The sequence below is a fragment of the Xyrauchen texanus genome, chromosome 11 (genome assembly GCF_025860055.1).
Source record: "Xyrauchen texanus isolate HMW12.3.18 chromosome 11, RBS_HiC_50CHRs, whole genome shotgun sequence".
NCBI lineage: Eukaryota > Metazoa > Chordata > Actinopteri > Cypriniformes > Catostomidae > Xyrauchen > Xyrauchen texanus.
In genome coordinates, this window is record NC_068286.1 from 36,943,751 (window position 1) to 36,960,178 (window position 16,428).

The following is a 16,428-nucleotide window of genomic DNA, read 5'->3' on the forward strand; positions in this document are numbered from 1 at the left end:
TGAAAAATGCGAGTTCCCCTTCTGTCGCTCTCTCCACGTTGTGTCGGAGAAGCGACACTAGGGGTCTCTCTTGAGCGCCGATATCCACCTCTGATCTATGAAAAAAGGCCAATGAGAGTTGGCAGCCAGTATTTGCATGTCCCGCCCCCGGACATACGGGTATTTAAGCGGCGCAAATACGGGAGTTCATTCAGAAAATTTCTTCAGAGCCAATGGTCTGTCTGCAGTTTGCTGCGAGTTACACAACACTAACGTTCCTGTTTCCTCTGACGATCTGCATGCTGTTGGATCTTGACCGCGCACAACAGCGGCTTTCTCCTTCGCATTGCACGGCGTGCATTGTTGCCCCTGAGCGCTTCGACAGCGCAGACACACACACACATACTGTGTATTAAGAGCTATTTCCCTTAAAAGAGTGAATTTCTCTAAAAAAGCAAAACGCAGCAGCGTTGAACGTCCTTTTCAGGATGCGTCTTTTTCAAGATGCCCTTCCGCCCCTGTGTTGTTCCTGGATGCGGTAGAGTGCTCTCCACTTCAGACGGCCACAGGCGCTGTCTCGTGTGTTTGGGCCGCGATCACACCGAGGCAGCATTTGTGGATGGCTCATGTTCTCACTGCGAGAACATGACCATGACCACGTTGCGGTCGCGGCTTGCTTTCAACAGAGAGCAAGCCACCCCAGCTGCACCCCGCATTGCTGCTCCTTCCCACGGGATTGAGGACGATGCGGTTGGCGCTGGGGGCGATTTGGGGGCGGAAGCGGGTGCAGTTTCGCTGGGTAGCCCCCCGCGAACCTCCCGTTCCCCGACACGCTCGCTGGTCCCCGTCTACACTCGCGGCGATAGTGGCTCGCCTCACGGCCCGGCTGTCTATCCTCCCGAGCCCGAAGCAGATGAGCTCGCCGCTGCATCGGAGAGTGTGATGTCTGATGCCGAGGACTCCCCTGGACTGCCGCCTTCGGGCCAGCAGGCCCAGGCTGAGGCCGACGCTCAGATGTCTGACATGCTTTCCCGGGCCGCCGTGAGCGTGGGGTTGGATTGGAACCCTCCATCCTCCCCACAGCCTTCACGGTTGGATGACTGGTTCCTGGAGGCAGCGCGCCGTTCGTGGCCACGCATCCCCCCCGGTCCCGTTTTTCCCGGAGGTGCATGACGAGCTGACGTCTACGTGGAGAGCCCCGCTCTCCACTCGTCTAGGTGCCACCCGCTCCACTCTCACCACCCTCGACGGCGGAGAGCGCCACGGATATGGGGCGATTCCCCAGGTCGATAGGGCAGTTGCGTACCATCTATGCCCCGGTAGCCCTACCTCCTGGCATGGCCGCACCGTACTCCCATCCAAGCCCTGTAGGACAACATCCTCGCTCAACGTGAAGGCCTACAGTGCGGCTGGACGCGCTGCCTCCGCCCTGCATGCGATGGCCCTCCTGCAAGTCCACCAGGCCAAAGCACTCAGAAACATGCACGGGGGTGGACCTGATCCTGATGTGCTGCAGGAACTGCGCTCAGCGACCGACCTCGCCCTGAGAGCGACGAAGGCCACAGCGCAGGCACTCGGACAGGCGATGGCCACCCTAGTGGTCCAGGAACGCCATCTCTGGCTCAATCTGGTCGAGATGCGTGAGGCCGACAATAACCACTTCCTAGATGCACCTGTCTCCCAGATTGGCCTTTTCGGCGACACCGTCGAGGACTTCGCCCAACAGTTCTCCGCGGTGAAGAAGCAGACGGAGGCCATCTCTCACATTATGCCCCGCCGCACACCTGCCGCTACGGGCCCTGTCCCGTCTGCCTGCCAAGGGCAACCCCCTGCGAAGAAACCAGCTCCTGCTCTGCCTCAACCCGGGCCCAGCTCTCAGCCCCAGCGTCGAGCACCCCGCAGGCGGCGCACACCCCCTGTCTCACGTACCCCCTCTAGGACCCGGAAGGCTCCCAAGCGTTCCTGAGACAGCCGACCCAGAGCCCAAGACGTTAGCTCCGGAGGTGGTAAGACCGCTCCGTCCCCCGGTGGAGGGCTGGGAGGAGAATCCTTTGTTTTTTCATTTGCCACACCCCCTGATGGGGGCTGTGGCACCCACATTCTCAATAAAAGAGCTATTTCCTTTGCCTCTGGGTCACCTGGCCCGCAAATGCCGTTCTCACGGCAATCTGCTTTCAGATTACGACAGTCCCGGTACACCGGACGCGGCGATCCCGCCTTCCGCCTGCCTATGACTGCCCCCCGGCCGGCCGGTTCAGACGAGTCCAGAGGACGCCAGCAGACCTCCTCCTCAGTCACGAACCCGCCCCCTGCCGGGTGCGCGGAGCAAGGTAAGTGCTTTGAGTCTATTCTCAGCACCCCAGCTTCAGGCCGCAACGAAGCCGCCCGACGCTGCATTACCTGTTCCGCCCCGCTGCGAGGCCCCGCCGGGTACGTCCAAAATACTCGTCCCTTTGGTGCCCCTAGCGCAGAGCTAGGAAGCGTGGTTTTCGCTTCCCAACGCATCACGCTGGCTGCACCGGACCATTTGACTCGGTTACGCAATTCAGTTTGCCCGGCTCCCACCCCCCTTCAGGGGCGTCCACTTTTCCGCAGTACACTGCGAGCATGCCAGTTCCCTGCGCACGGAAATCACGACCCTCTTAGCCAAGGGCGCGGTAGAGCCCGTCCCTCCAACCAAAATGAGGAAGGGTTTCTACAGCCCTTACTTCATTGTATCCAAGAAAGGCGGCGGCTTACGACCAATCCTGGACCTGCGAGTTTTCAATCGGGCCTTGTTAAAACTCCCGTTCAAAATGCTCACGCAGAGAAATATTCTGGCTGGCGTTCAGCATCTAGATTGGTTCGCAGCGGTAGACCTGAAGGACGCGTACTTCCACGTCTCAATTCTGCCACGACACCGACCCTTCTTACGGTTCACGTTCAATGGCCAGGCATTTCAGTACAAAGTCCTCCCCTTCGGCCTGTCTCTGTTCCCTCGCGTCTTCACGAAGGTCGCAGAGGCGGCTCTTGCCCCGCTACGAGTAGCCGGCATCCGCATTCTCAAATACCTCAACGACTGGCTTATCCTAGCACACTCTCGAGAGTTACTATGCACACACAGAGACCAGGTGCTCCGGCACCTCAGCCGCTTGGGGCTTCAGGTCAACTGGGAAAAGAGCAAGCTCACTCCGGTTCAGAGCATCTCTTTTCTCGGGTTGGAGTTAGACTCAGTCTCAATGACAGCACGTCTCACGAGTGAGCGTGCTCAGTCGGTGCTGGATTGCCTTGCTTCCTTCAAGCCAGGCAAAGTGGTCCCTCTAAAACTTTTCCAGAGGCTCCTGGGGCATATGGCATCCTCCGCGGCGGTCGCGCCACTGGGGTTGATGCATATGAGACCACTCCAGCACTGGCTCCAGACTCGAGTCCCGAGACAAGCATGGCACCACGGCACGCATCGGGTAAGGATCACCCCCTCCTGCCTCAAAACACTCCGACCCTGGACAGACCTCTGCTTTTTACGGGCAGGAGTGCCCCTGCAGCAGGTGTCCCGACGCGTTCTGGTCACAACCGACGCCTCCCGGTCCAGGTGGGGTGCTGTGTGAAGTGGGCACGCAGCATCGGGCTGTTGGAAAGGGGCCCCGCTGAGTTAGCACATCAACTGCCTGGAGTTGCTGACCGTCCTTCTCGCCCTCAGGAAGTTCCTCCCATTAGTTTGGGACAAACACGTCCTCGTGAGATCGGACAGCACCACGGTGGTGGCGTACATAAATCGCCAAGGCGGCATACGCTCCCGCCACATGTCACAACTCGCCCGCCGTCTCCTCCTATGGAGCCAGCAGCGACTCAGGCCCGTAGAATTCGGTAACATGTAGACCGACCGGCCGGGTGGATCGCTTGCGCCCAGCGCCCTTTTCCTGACGTCAAGGTTAAGTAGTGCGCCTTTTTTCCCAGGGTGCCCCACTCTGAGTCGGGACCCTGGTCGATTCCTCCCCAGCCCTCCGGGTCCGCAGTTCAGCGGAGGAACTCACCGACCCAAGCCACTGCGGGTACCCTGATGGCTACCCTGCACTGGTAAAGGTGCTCCACAGGTAAGGCCTCCTGCTCGAACTCCCCCTGTGTGTATTTCCATGGTTCTGTCCCCTTACGAGCGGACCCCCGTGTCTCCCTTAGGCAGTTACAGCTGCCCCGGTCGCCGTGCTGTAGCAACTCCCCCCTTTCGAGGCTGGAGCTACCACCGCACCATACTTTCCACACGAGCCCTAAGACTGCCATGTGACGTGTCTACCACTTTTCCTCCCCAAGAAAAAGGGCAGGTGTGGTCTCCGCAGGGTCTGGGTAAGACCCCCTTCCCTATATGCGTGTAAGGGCCCCGGCCGTGATTGCTCTATGCGAGAAACATAGAGAGAAAAGAGGCCCAGCCAGGCTGGTCCATTCCCATGTTGGCAAACATCGCCTTGTTCCCCTCTCAGGGTAACTAGAAGGATCCCGATGTTCGTATGGGGCATTGGGGAAGGGTACATGCAGTCGGGTGCAGACGATGCGTGGCACTGGATGAATCCCTGCCCGCCTCTGTATCGGCAGTTCATGTACACGGTTCAGAACATGGCAAGATTGGAATGGGTCCCCTAGTGTCACTTCTCCGACACAACGTGGAGAGAGCGACAGAAGGGGAACGTTTGGTTACGTATGTAACCTCCGTTCCCTGAGGGAGGGAACGACACATTGTGTCTTTCCTCCGCCATGTCGCTGAACTGAGCCACTGTTGTGGCCGGACCATTTCCGGCTCCTCAGAAAAATCCTGAATGAACTCCCGTATTTGCGCCGCTTAAAAACCCGTATGTCCGGGGGCGGGACATGCAAATACTGGCTGCCAACTCTCATTGGCCTTTTTTCATAGATCAGAGGTGGATATCGGTGCTCAAGAGAGACCCCTAGTGTCGCTTCTCCGACACAACGTGTCGTTCCCTCCCTCGGGGAACGGAGGTTACATACGTAACCAAACGTTTCATAACACTAGTACTAGTTTCTTAGGTTACATAATCAGTCATCACGGTGTGGAGATGGATCTATCCAAGATCAAAGCAGTTACTGAATGGCCACAACCTACCACTATCAAAGAACTTCAGCGATTTCTTGGCTTTGCATATTTCTACAGAAGATTTATTAGGAATTACAGCATCATCGCAGCACCTCTAACATCATTGCTCAAGGACAAACCCAAGAAACTTCCATGGAACAAATCTGCTAACACTGCTTTTAATACCCTCAAGACATGCTTCACTACTGCACCCATCCTCAAGCATCCTGATCCAAAGTTACCCTTCATCATTGAAGTTGATGCTTCCGATAATGGGATTGGGGCTGTTCTCTCTCAAAGGCATGGTATGCCAGGACGGATGTTCCCATGTGCCTTCTATTCTCGTAAACTCACTGCTGCTGAAAGAAATTACGATGTAGGTAACAAGGAACTACTCTCTATGAAAGCTGCAATGGAGGAATGGAGACATTAGTTAGCGGGAGCAGAACATCCATTTCAAGTTATCACAGACCATAAGAACTTGGAATACATCAAGAGTGCTAAGAGACTCAATCCACGACAAGCCCGCTGGTCTCTGTTCTTTTCCAGATTCCGATTCACAGTTACCTACCGCCCTGGAAGCAAGAACAGTAAAGCAGACGCTCTGTCTAGAAGGTATGAACCTATGTCTTTTCAAAATAACCAAGATCCTATTCTCCCTTCATCATTGGTTGTAGCCCCCATTCGCTGGGACATCATGGATGAGATCCAACAAGCACAGCAAACAGATCCTTCCCCACCTTCTTGCCCACCAACCAAGCAGTACGTCCCACGCATCCTTCGACAACGTGTGATCCAATGGGTGCATTCTTCCCTCAGCGCTGGACATCCAGGTATTCAACGAACTGTAGCCTTAATGCGCAACTCATTCTGGTGGTCAGACTTAATTAAAGATGTTACTTCATATGTCAAGTCATGTCCTGTATGTGCTCAGTCTAAGACCCCCAAGGAACTTCCTACTGGACTACTGGACTCCCTACCCATTCCTCAGAGGCCCTGGTCCCATCTATCAGTAGACTTTGTCACAGATCTACCCAAGTCTAACAATTTCACCACTATTCTGGTAATCATTGACCGCTTTTCTAAAGCTTGTCGTCTTGTCCCACTGAAGGGTCTTCCCACTGCCATGGAAACAGCCACTGCCTTGTTCCATCATGTGTTTCGGATATATGGATTGCCAGAGGACATTGTCACGGACCGGGGTCCTCAATTCACGTCGAGGGTATGGCAGGAATTTTGTAAACTGTTGGACATTAATGTTAGTTTAACCTCAGGCTACCACCCACAGGCGAATGGACAAGGGGAGAGATTGAACCAGAAGATCGGACGTTACCTTAGGTCATACTGTAGTCGAGAACAACAGAGATGGAGTGAATTTCTTCCATGGGCTGAATATGCCCAAAATTCACTAACCCATTCATCTACTGGACTTACCCCCTTTCAATGCATACTGGGTTATCAACCTCCCATGTTCCCTTGGTCTGGGGAACCATCTACAGTACCAGCGGTGGATGACTGGATCAGAAGGAGTGAACAGGTGTAGGACAGCGCTCATGTGAGGCTTCAACGTGCCATTCATTCTCAGAGAATCCAAGCGAATCGACGGAGGCGTCCCCACCCTAACTATCAGCCAGGCCAGAGGGTCTGGCTTTCCACACGAGACTTGCATCTACGGCTACCTAGTAGGAAGCTCAGTCCCAGGTACGTTGGTCCATTTCGTATAATCAGACAGATAAACCCTGTGACCTATAGACTTGAGCTTCCTGCTAATTACCGAATCTCTCCTTCATTTCATGTATCATTGCTAAAACTGGTCCACCCTGCATGTGGCCCCGAAACCATGGAACCACCCTTGGAGATTAATGGAGAACCAGCATACTTGGTAAAGGAAATCATTGAGTCAAGGAGAAGAGGAAGCCAGGTGCAATATTTGGTGGATTGGGAGGGCTACGGACCAGAGGAGAGATCCTGGGTAGCTGCCAAGGACAATCTGGATCCCTCTCTTATCCAAGATTTTCATCGAACTCATCCTGACCACCCAGCACCCAGACCAAGGGGACGCCCCAGTCGAAGAACACCTGGAGGTGTTCATAGAGGGGGGGATTCTGTAACATCTGCTCCCTCCAACCAACAGAGGGAGCCCTCACCTGAATACTGACATCACTCAATTTCTTCTACAGTCACTTCCTGTTTGATATATATAAAGAGCCTTGCTTTCTACTAACACTTTGCGAAGTATTGCCAGTCTTTCCTGCCTTACTGAGCGTTCTCTCCATTGCTATTGTTTTTGCCTCTTGTTATGACCTTTTGCCTGCCTTTTGTATATCACGTTTTTGGATTATTGTTTTTGCCTTGGTTGCTTACTTGGACTGCCTATTTTTGTTCACTGAACCCAGCCTGCATCTTTGACCATTGCTTTGCCTGTCGTTTTGGATTTTCTACTTCAATAAAACTTCTGCATATGGATTCTCAACAAACGCCCAGTCTGAGTTCATTACACTTAGAATGATCTTTACAGCTAATCAGATTTATTTAATCATCTTATCCCAGAGCTAACAGTGCAGACTTATATTTCTTCACATGCCCTACAAACTTTAGTCAAGGTTGAGTCATAAGACTCTGAGCTTATGTAGGAATCTACACTGCATGCTATTAGGCAAGAGATTATTGTGATCATATCATTATTTTCATGCACATTTTCCAACTCCAAACCATATAAACTTGAATGCTTATTGGATTCAATCATTTTCAGGTGGTATGTATTTGTGTAATGAGGGAGGGTGTGGCGAAAGTGACTAACACCTTATATCAATGTGTGCATATTTATTAGGCAGCTTTATTTCCTCAGGTAAAATGGGCCAAAAAAGAGATTTAACTGACACTGAAAAGTCAAATATTGTAAACTGCCTTTCAGACGGATGCAACACTCTTGAAATAGCTAAACTATTGATGCGTGACCACTGGACAATCAAACATTTTGTTGCAAATAGTCAACTGGGGTGCAAAAAAATGCATGGAGAAGAAAAGGCACAAATTAACTGCAAAAGACTTGAGAAGAATTAAACGTGAATCTATCAGGAACCCATTATCCTCCAGTGCCACCATATTCCAGAACTGCAACCTACCTTGTGTGTCCAGAAATACAAGGTGCCAAGTGCTCAGAGACATTGCTAAGGTCAAGAAGGCTGAAACACGACCACCACTGAATATATTCACAAGTTGAAGCATCAAGATTGGGCAAAGAAATACATGAAGAATTTTCACGTGAATTCAAAGGTTTTATGGACAGATGAAATGTGACTCTTGTTGGACCAGATGGATTGGCCTGTGGCTGGATCACTAATGACACAGGGCACCACTTCGAGTCAGGTGCCAGAAAGGTGGAGGAGGGGTACTGGTATGGGCTGCTATCATTAAGGATGAGGTAGTTGAACCTTTTCGAGTTCAAGATGGACTGAAACTCAACTGTCAAACCTACTGCCAGTTTCTGGAAAGTACTTTCTTCAAGCAGTGGTACAGGAAGAAGTCCCCAGCATTCAAGAAGGCCATGATTTTTATACAGGACAATGCTCCATCACATGCATCCAAGTACTCCACTGCTTGGTTAGCCAGCAAGAGCCTCAAAGATGCCCAAATAATGACTTCGCCCCCTTCTTCACCTGACTTAAACTTGCGGGCCCTTCTCAAACGTAAGATTTATATTGAGGCAATTTGAACAGCATTTGGGAGGCTGTTGTTGCTGCTTCAGCAAAAATTTATCGTGAACAGATCAAGAAACTGACAGACTCCATCGATGGAAGGCTCATGGCAGTTATTGAAAAGAAGTGTGGCTATTTGGTCACTGAATATTTTTGAAAGGCCAAAATTTTTATTTCATTGTCATTTTGTGTTACTTATTTATTGCACCAACTCTAAAAATTGAGAATAAACAATTGAGTTGGTAGAAATTATTTTTGTAATTTAGTTGCCGAGTAATTGTGCACACTAATAGTTGCCTAATAATTGTGCACACTTATATATTCCCCTGAGAAAAACAAAACTCACTTTTTCTTTGATAAACATTCAGGTTTGAGGTTCAATAACATTTTGGATTGACTGAGGGCATTGTGTTCAACAATAAAATGAATCCTGAGGAATACAATTTGCCTAATAATTGGGCACGCAGTGAAAAGCTGCCATGTGTCAGCTTAACCTCACAAAATCACAACAAATATGACCAGCTTTAATGGCCTTCTCCATGTCATCACATCCTGAACTCAGATCCCTCATCTCTCCTGTCTAGTCATACTAAAAAGACATTGAAAATTACTTTGAATTGTCTTTTTACCCATAAACAAAATGTTCTGTGTAAACCTGGATAGAAGAAAAACATAATTAAAATAGCATTTCTTCTATTTAAATACTCTACTATGGCCCTTAAAAAGAAAAGAAAAAGATTAGAGCTATGGCAACAAAAATGAAGCGCAAAGGATGTGCATATTGGGCTTCATTCATGAAACACAAGCAAAACTAATTTCTGTGTAAATCGTTCATAAAACGATTCTTACATACTGTAAATTGTTGCAACAATTTATGTAAGAATGGTTTTATGAATGATTTATGCAGAAATATGTCTTGCTTGTGTTTTAAGTCCACATGTGTGTAATTGAAACCATTCAAAGTGTTTTATATTTCAATTAAGTCTGTGGAGGCACTGAATTAAGGTATCACCGTATTGAGGTGTGGGTGATGAAAAATGCATACATATAAACTATATATAAAATTTGACTGTCAATATAATACGTAAAATACCAATTTACCATCAGCTATTGATAGCACATCCATAGTTTCAAATATGATTTCTTAAATTGTGATTTCTTCTTTTTTGGTATTTATTGAATTTCCCTCTAGTAATTAAGATACTGTTGTGGCGTTCATGTGCACTCAGCTCGTAAATACAATCATTGCAACATGACTTAAAGGCAACATAAAGACATCAAGTTTTTATTATTGTGTCAACCAAATTCCAGATCTCAGAAAAAAAAAAAAAAAAGGTGAAATTTTTGCAAAGTTATATTACATGACACTAAAAGAGAGTAAAATGTTTTTACAGATGGATGAGGTTTTTACAGGTAATGCACTATATAGTTTTACATCAACAAAAAATACCTCCCTATAAATATGTATACCTTAAACCTTAACAATACTGTCATAAAAGCAATTGCTGGAGCAAGTAATTTTGTGTTGTGTGGTGTGACTCGTACCCCAGTCTTTCGAATCGCAAGTTCAACTCTCTATTAGTGGAACTACTGTGAAATTTAACCACACCTGAACAAGCTTATAAATGCAGTTGATTGTGCAATGCAACCGCTAAATGCATCGCCTTATATTCATGCACTAGAGTAAAAGTAATTTGATGTCATAAATAGCATTGTGTGAGGAACAGGGCAAAATGTTATAAACTGATAATCTGCCCTTTTACTCATGATTTGTATGAAAGGAATTAAAAGTCATTGTAGTTTTACTGCCTCTAGTGTTAATTTCACCAAGAAACTGCAGCGATACATACAGTTACATAAAAATAATTAAGTAATAAAAGTATAGTAAGCCTATTCTATGAGAGCAGGTTGAAATTCCAGGTCATTCATAAAGATAGATACTCTATTAAGTAAACAAATCAAATTTAAATCCTTGTTCTAGTGTGGCAATTACTGTAGCAAATTAAATCACAGGCCTCATAAAAGTTGCTGCCCAGTTCTCAGACATCACCCAACCATTCCCAGTGCAAAATCACCTCAGCAGTATCATCAACATTTCTTAGAAGTCTTTAAAAGACAAATGGGCGAGATACCTCATGAGTATGAAACTGCTCTTTGACTTCTTCGACAAAGGAAGAAATGGCCGGCTGTGCTTGCAGTCCATCCTCAGCAGAGAGCAGCCAGGTCAGCACCTCCTTCAGGGCACTCTGGTAGCTTTCCAGCTCATTTAAGCCCTGTGGCAGGGGACTAGGGGACGGTCGCAGTTCATCAGGCTTGTCGGGAGACTGTCGGCAAGGCAGACAAAAGACAAATACGCAAGTACTTCACAGCAGAACAAAATTGTCAGGATGGTCTGTTGGCTGGTTTTAGAGGGGTTTTGGGCTACATTGATCACATTGTGAATATGGTGACCGGAGGCCGAAAGTTCTGCTGCTGAAATCGGTCTGTGCTTTCCAAAAAGCAACTACCTCCTCCAGTGGCTGAAGCTGGAAGTGTTGATGTGAAATGTCCATAAGTTGACATCAAACTTGAGTTGTATTTTTTATTGTAAATTATGTTATACAGTCAAGAAGAATGCTCATTTTATTAACCTTATTTTTAATACTTTCTGGTTCCCACGTTACACTGAGGCTGCTCGTGCAATGTTTTAGGTAGCACCACAACGAAAGGTGAACACATTTTAATTCATACAAAAATGTCTGATGGGGGAAGATGCTTGTCAGTAATTCAGCAAAAAAACAAAAAAAGCACAAACATTCGGAAGCATCATGTCAATTTCCATTGTGATCATGTTCTTTGGGCACTTTTCAGTTGGTCAGACTGTGAGGTCAGCTGGCTTCCCAGCTAAACCAGCTAAGCATCACATTGGCCAGGCTTGAAAACCAAAACAAACCACCTAAACCCAGCAAAACATCTTAGGCTGGTTTAAACTGTTTTTCCCCCAGAAGCCATGGATTTTGTAATAATCAAATCAAGTTTTTATTTTATTTTATCTAGACCCTCATTAAGTTCTTTTTGGCAATGAGGCGGAAGGAGTGGTTGGCTAATCATGAGTAAACAAACAGGCTTGTCGCTGAAGCCCCTGGAGTACTTTTGGCTGCTTCATCCTCAAAAGCTGACTAATCTTTAAAGTTAGCCTAGTAATTTTCTTTTTCCTGCTTTGGGAAATACCCTCTTCCATTGTATGTGGTGAAATGCACTGGCTGATAGATAAGATCAGGGTGGTTCCAGATTGGGTTTAAAGATTGTGAGGGGCCTCTTGTTTTTAGGAAATGGATTATCCAATCAAGTTATGACACAGCACTAGGTTTACTGGTGATTTCTGATATGGTAAGCATAACCGTTACTATTTCTCACAGAGTTAAGGGATTTGAACAAAGCCCTATCCCTGAGTATCAAACTTGTTACGGAGATAAATTATATCTAAGATTCTGTGAAATGATTTGAGGTCTGTAGCACAAACAGTGCATGACGATTTACATGCCTACCTGTAACTCATTTTATACTGGGAGTTTAAATCCCTACAGTAATGGCATCAATCTAAGGTTGCCTTAGAGATGTAAAATTTGGCTACAATAAATATTAGGCATAATAATATATCTAATATCTAACATACAGTATGTATTCTATTGTGATGAATAAACATATTAAACATAATATAGGCAAAATGGGACATTTAAAGGAGGGTTCAGATACTGTAGAAGACAGTAATTAACATGGACAAACCGGCATGGTGAGGAGTTTCCTCTGTTGTTCAGGTATCTTGACGTAGGCAGCTTGAGTGAAGGCATAGCTTCTGAATCTAGGCTTATAGGAGGGAGAGGGGCCACGAACACAACTGACCGTGATCTGAGAAAGCAAGTGAGAAAAGTGAAGGGAGATTGGGGGTAAAAGCAAAACAAAGGCCTTTGAGATGAATGGCAATGTTAAGGAGAGTTGGTGGAAAGACAAGTTTGATTTGGCATTAAGAGGAAAACGAGGATGTTGGATGTGGAGGGCCAAAATTAGATCACATATTAGAAAGCGTAATTCAAATGTAAGTTGGCAAAGTGTGTTGACAAGCTTGTGATCTAGAGCTCGATCAGATCTTGAGAACGTCTTTTAGAAAGCCTTTTGAGACCGATAAAGCAGTCTAGGTCTTTAATTTTAGATGTATTTGGCGCCACAGATTGGGGGACAGTGCATTATCATAACTACACAGCATTTAGAAGTGTGTAGTTGAGTGTGTGTATCTGTGTGTATATATATATATATATATATATACACTCACCTAAAGGATTATTAGGAACACCATACTAATACTGTGTTTGACCCCTTTTCGCCTTCAGAACTGCCTTAATTCTACGTGGCATTGATTCAACAAGGTGCTGAAAGCATTCTTTAGAAATGTTGGCCCATATTGATAGGATAGCATCTTGTAGTTGATGGAGATTTGTGGGATGCACATCCAGGGCACGAAGCTCCCGTTCCACCACATCCCAAAGATGCTCTATTGGGTTGAGATCTGGTGACTGTGGGGGCCATTTTAATACAGTGAACTCATTGTCATGTTCAAGAAACCAATTTGAAATGAATCGAGCTTTGTGACATGGTGCATTATCCTGCTGGAAGTAGCCATCAGAGGATGGGTACATGGTGGCCATAAAGGGATGAATATGGTCAGAAACAATGCTCAGGTAGGCCGTGGCATTTAAACGATGCCCAATTGGCACTAAGGGGCCTAAAGTGTGCCAAGAAAACATCCCCCACACCATTACACCACCACCACCAGCCTGCACAGTGGTAACAAGGCATGATGGATCCATGTTCTCATTCTGTTTATGCCAAATTCTTACTCTACCATCTGAATGTCTCAACAGAAATCGAGACTCATCAGACCAGGCAACATTTTTCCAGTCTTCAACTGTCCAATTTTGGTGAGCTCTTGCAAATTGTAGCCTCTTTTTCCTATTTGTAGTGGAGATGAGTGGTACCCGGTGGGGTCTTCTGCTGTTGTAGCCCATCCGCCTCAAGGTTGTGCGTCTTGTGGCTTCACAAATGCTTTGCTGCATACCTCGGTTGTAACGAGTGGTTATTTCAGGCAAAGTTGCTCTTCTATCAGCTTGAATCAGTCGGCCCATTCTCCTCTGACCTCTAGCATCAACAAGGCATTTTACGCCCACAGGACTGCCGCATACTGGATGTTTTTCCTTTTCACACCATTCTTTGTAAACCCTAGAAATGGTTGTGCGTGAAAATCCCAGTAACTGAGCAGATTGTGAAATACTCAGACCGGCCCGTCTGGCACCAACAACCATGCCCCGCTCAAAATTGCTTAAATCACCTTTCTTTCCCATTCTGACATTCAGTTTGGAGTTCAGGAGATTGTCTTGACCAGGACCACACCCCTAAATGCATTGAAGCAACTGCCATGTGATTGGTTGATTAGATAATTGCATTAATGAGAAATTGAACAGGTGTTCCTAATAATCCTTTAGGTGAGTGTATATATATATATACACACTGTGTGTGTGTTCCACTGACCTGCTGGGAGTAATGCTGTTGAGTTTGAAAGAGGAAATGCTCCTCCTTAGTTACCGTTGCTCGAGGGAGGGTCTCCACCTCCTGGATGGCCTCCATACTCATGTCATGGGGCAGCACTTGGAACAGGGAGGTCACATATATTATGATGGACTTCTTATCTGGAAGAGCGTTGGCAACATCTGCAAAGGAGCAAAGAAACTTTTATTCAGCACCTAACGTTTGCAAACAAGATGAAATAAATAAAAGGTTTTCGTTGCTCAGAGGTTGGTCTTTAATAGCTCAGAAATTTTTGACTTTCATGTAGCAAAAACATTTCCTACTGTCCAAATAATCCAAAAAAATAAAAAGTCCTTTATTACTTGAAACAACTTCAAATGACAATATAAAAGATGAAAAGAAAGAACGAGGTCATACCCTCTGGGTCCAGCAGTCGGTCAATACATAAACTCTTTTCTGCAACAGTAAAAGCGTGGTTTAGTCTCTCTATGGCATTATCCTGTTGCTCCACCACACTCCATTTAAACAGCTCTGGCCTACCAGACAGAGACACACCAGTTGATTTAAGTATCACTTAATAACTGAAAAAAAATTCCTATACCCTTGCTTTAAATCGTGAAAATCTGTAAGACAAGAACTTCATTGAAAAAGAGAAAAACAATAAAACATAATAAACTTAAAAAAATGCTTTAGGAAAAGGCTGTATTCAGCCATTGCACCCCTACAGACCGGTAGCTGTGGATGAGAGCATTGAAGGCAAGACCATCCGCCCAGCTGCTGGAGAAATCGAACACATTGACGTCTTTGTAGTTTTTAGTGGACTGCCTGACCCATCTTAACAAAATCTTTTCACTGTTGGTCTGCTGTAAGTCTTCCATGGCATCTTTCATCACATCCTTAACCTGTGCAGGGGGCAAGCAGGATATTATATAAATGTTAATCATTCAGTACAATGACAATTATAGCAAAAAAAAAAAAACTTTTTATAGCATCTCTAAAATATATATTTTTTTTAGAGATGGCTAAAGATTTATGATTACAGTTAAATTAAAAGTATAAAAACATAATGTAGTAGAAGTAGCATGGTATTACCATGTTTTTGAACATGTATCATGGTAATACCATAATATTCTTTAAAACACCACCTTGGAATATCATTTAACTACCATGGTATATAATTATAGTAAATATTCAGCACCATGGTTTATATTAATATACAATAGTATCACCATGATTCTTTGGACATAAGTCATGGTAATGCCAAGGTATTCTTTAAAACACCTGAGAATTTCTTGTTAATGCCATGGTATACAATTAAAGTAAATATTCAGTACTGTGGTGTATTTTAAAGCACCATGGTATTAACATGTTTTTGGACATGTATCATGGTAAAAACATGGTGCTCTTTAAGAAACTTTGGAATATTATGTAAATGAAATGGTATAAAGTAATCATTATATACCATGATAAAGTACCATGCATGTGTTTAGAAATGGATTATTGTAATACAATGGTATTCTTTAAAACAACTTGGAATATCATGAAAAGATACATAGTATACACTTATAGTAATCATTCAGTACCATGATATATATTAAAGTACCATGGTATTACCATGTTTTTAAACATGTCATGGTAATACAATGGTATTTTTTAAAACACCTTAGAATATCAAATAAATACCATGGTATACCGAATGATAGCATACCATGGTGTGTGTGTGTGTGTGTGTATATATATATATATATATATATATATATATATATATATATATATATATATATATATATATATATACACACTCACCTAAAGGATTATTAGGAACACCTGTTCAATTTCTCATTAATGCAATTATCTAATCAACCAATCACATGGCAGTTGCTTCAATGCATTTAGGGGTGTGGTCCTGGTCAAGACAATCTCCTGAACTCCAAACTGAATGTCAGAATGGGAAAGAAAGGTGATTTAAGCAATTTTGAGCGTGGCATGGTTGGTGCCAGACGGGCCGGTCTGAGCATTTCACAATCTGCTCAGTTACTGGGATTTCACGCACAACCATTTCTAGGGTTTACAAAGAATGGTGTGAAAAGGGAAAAACATCCAGTATGCGGCAGTCCTGTGGGCGAAAATGCC

The 16,428-nt window shown here is 45.5% G+C and overlaps 1 protein-coding gene across 1 annotated transcript in view; it reads right to left on the minus strand.

Moving 5' to 3' along the window:
• LOC127652180 (dystrophin-like) overlaps positions 1-15,197 on the minus strand; it is a 182,525-nt gene extending 167,328 nt beyond the window's left edge. The window contains exons 1-5 of the mRNA XM_052138250.1: positions 15,025-15,197; positions 14,713-14,831; positions 14,299-14,477; positions 12,502-12,624; positions 10,869-11,060 (exon numbers count right to left, since the gene is read on the minus strand). Of these exons, the coding sequence (XP_051994210.1) occupies positions 10,869-11,060; positions 12,502-12,624; positions 14,299-14,477; positions 14,713-14,831; positions 15,025-15,185 (774 nt within the window). The 5' untranslated portion in view covers positions 15,186-15,197. The remainder of the gene's footprint in view (positions 1-10,868; positions 11,061-12,501; positions 12,625-14,298; positions 14,478-14,712; positions 14,832-15,024) is intronic.
• Positions 15,198-16,428: the final 1,231 nt, after the last annotated feature.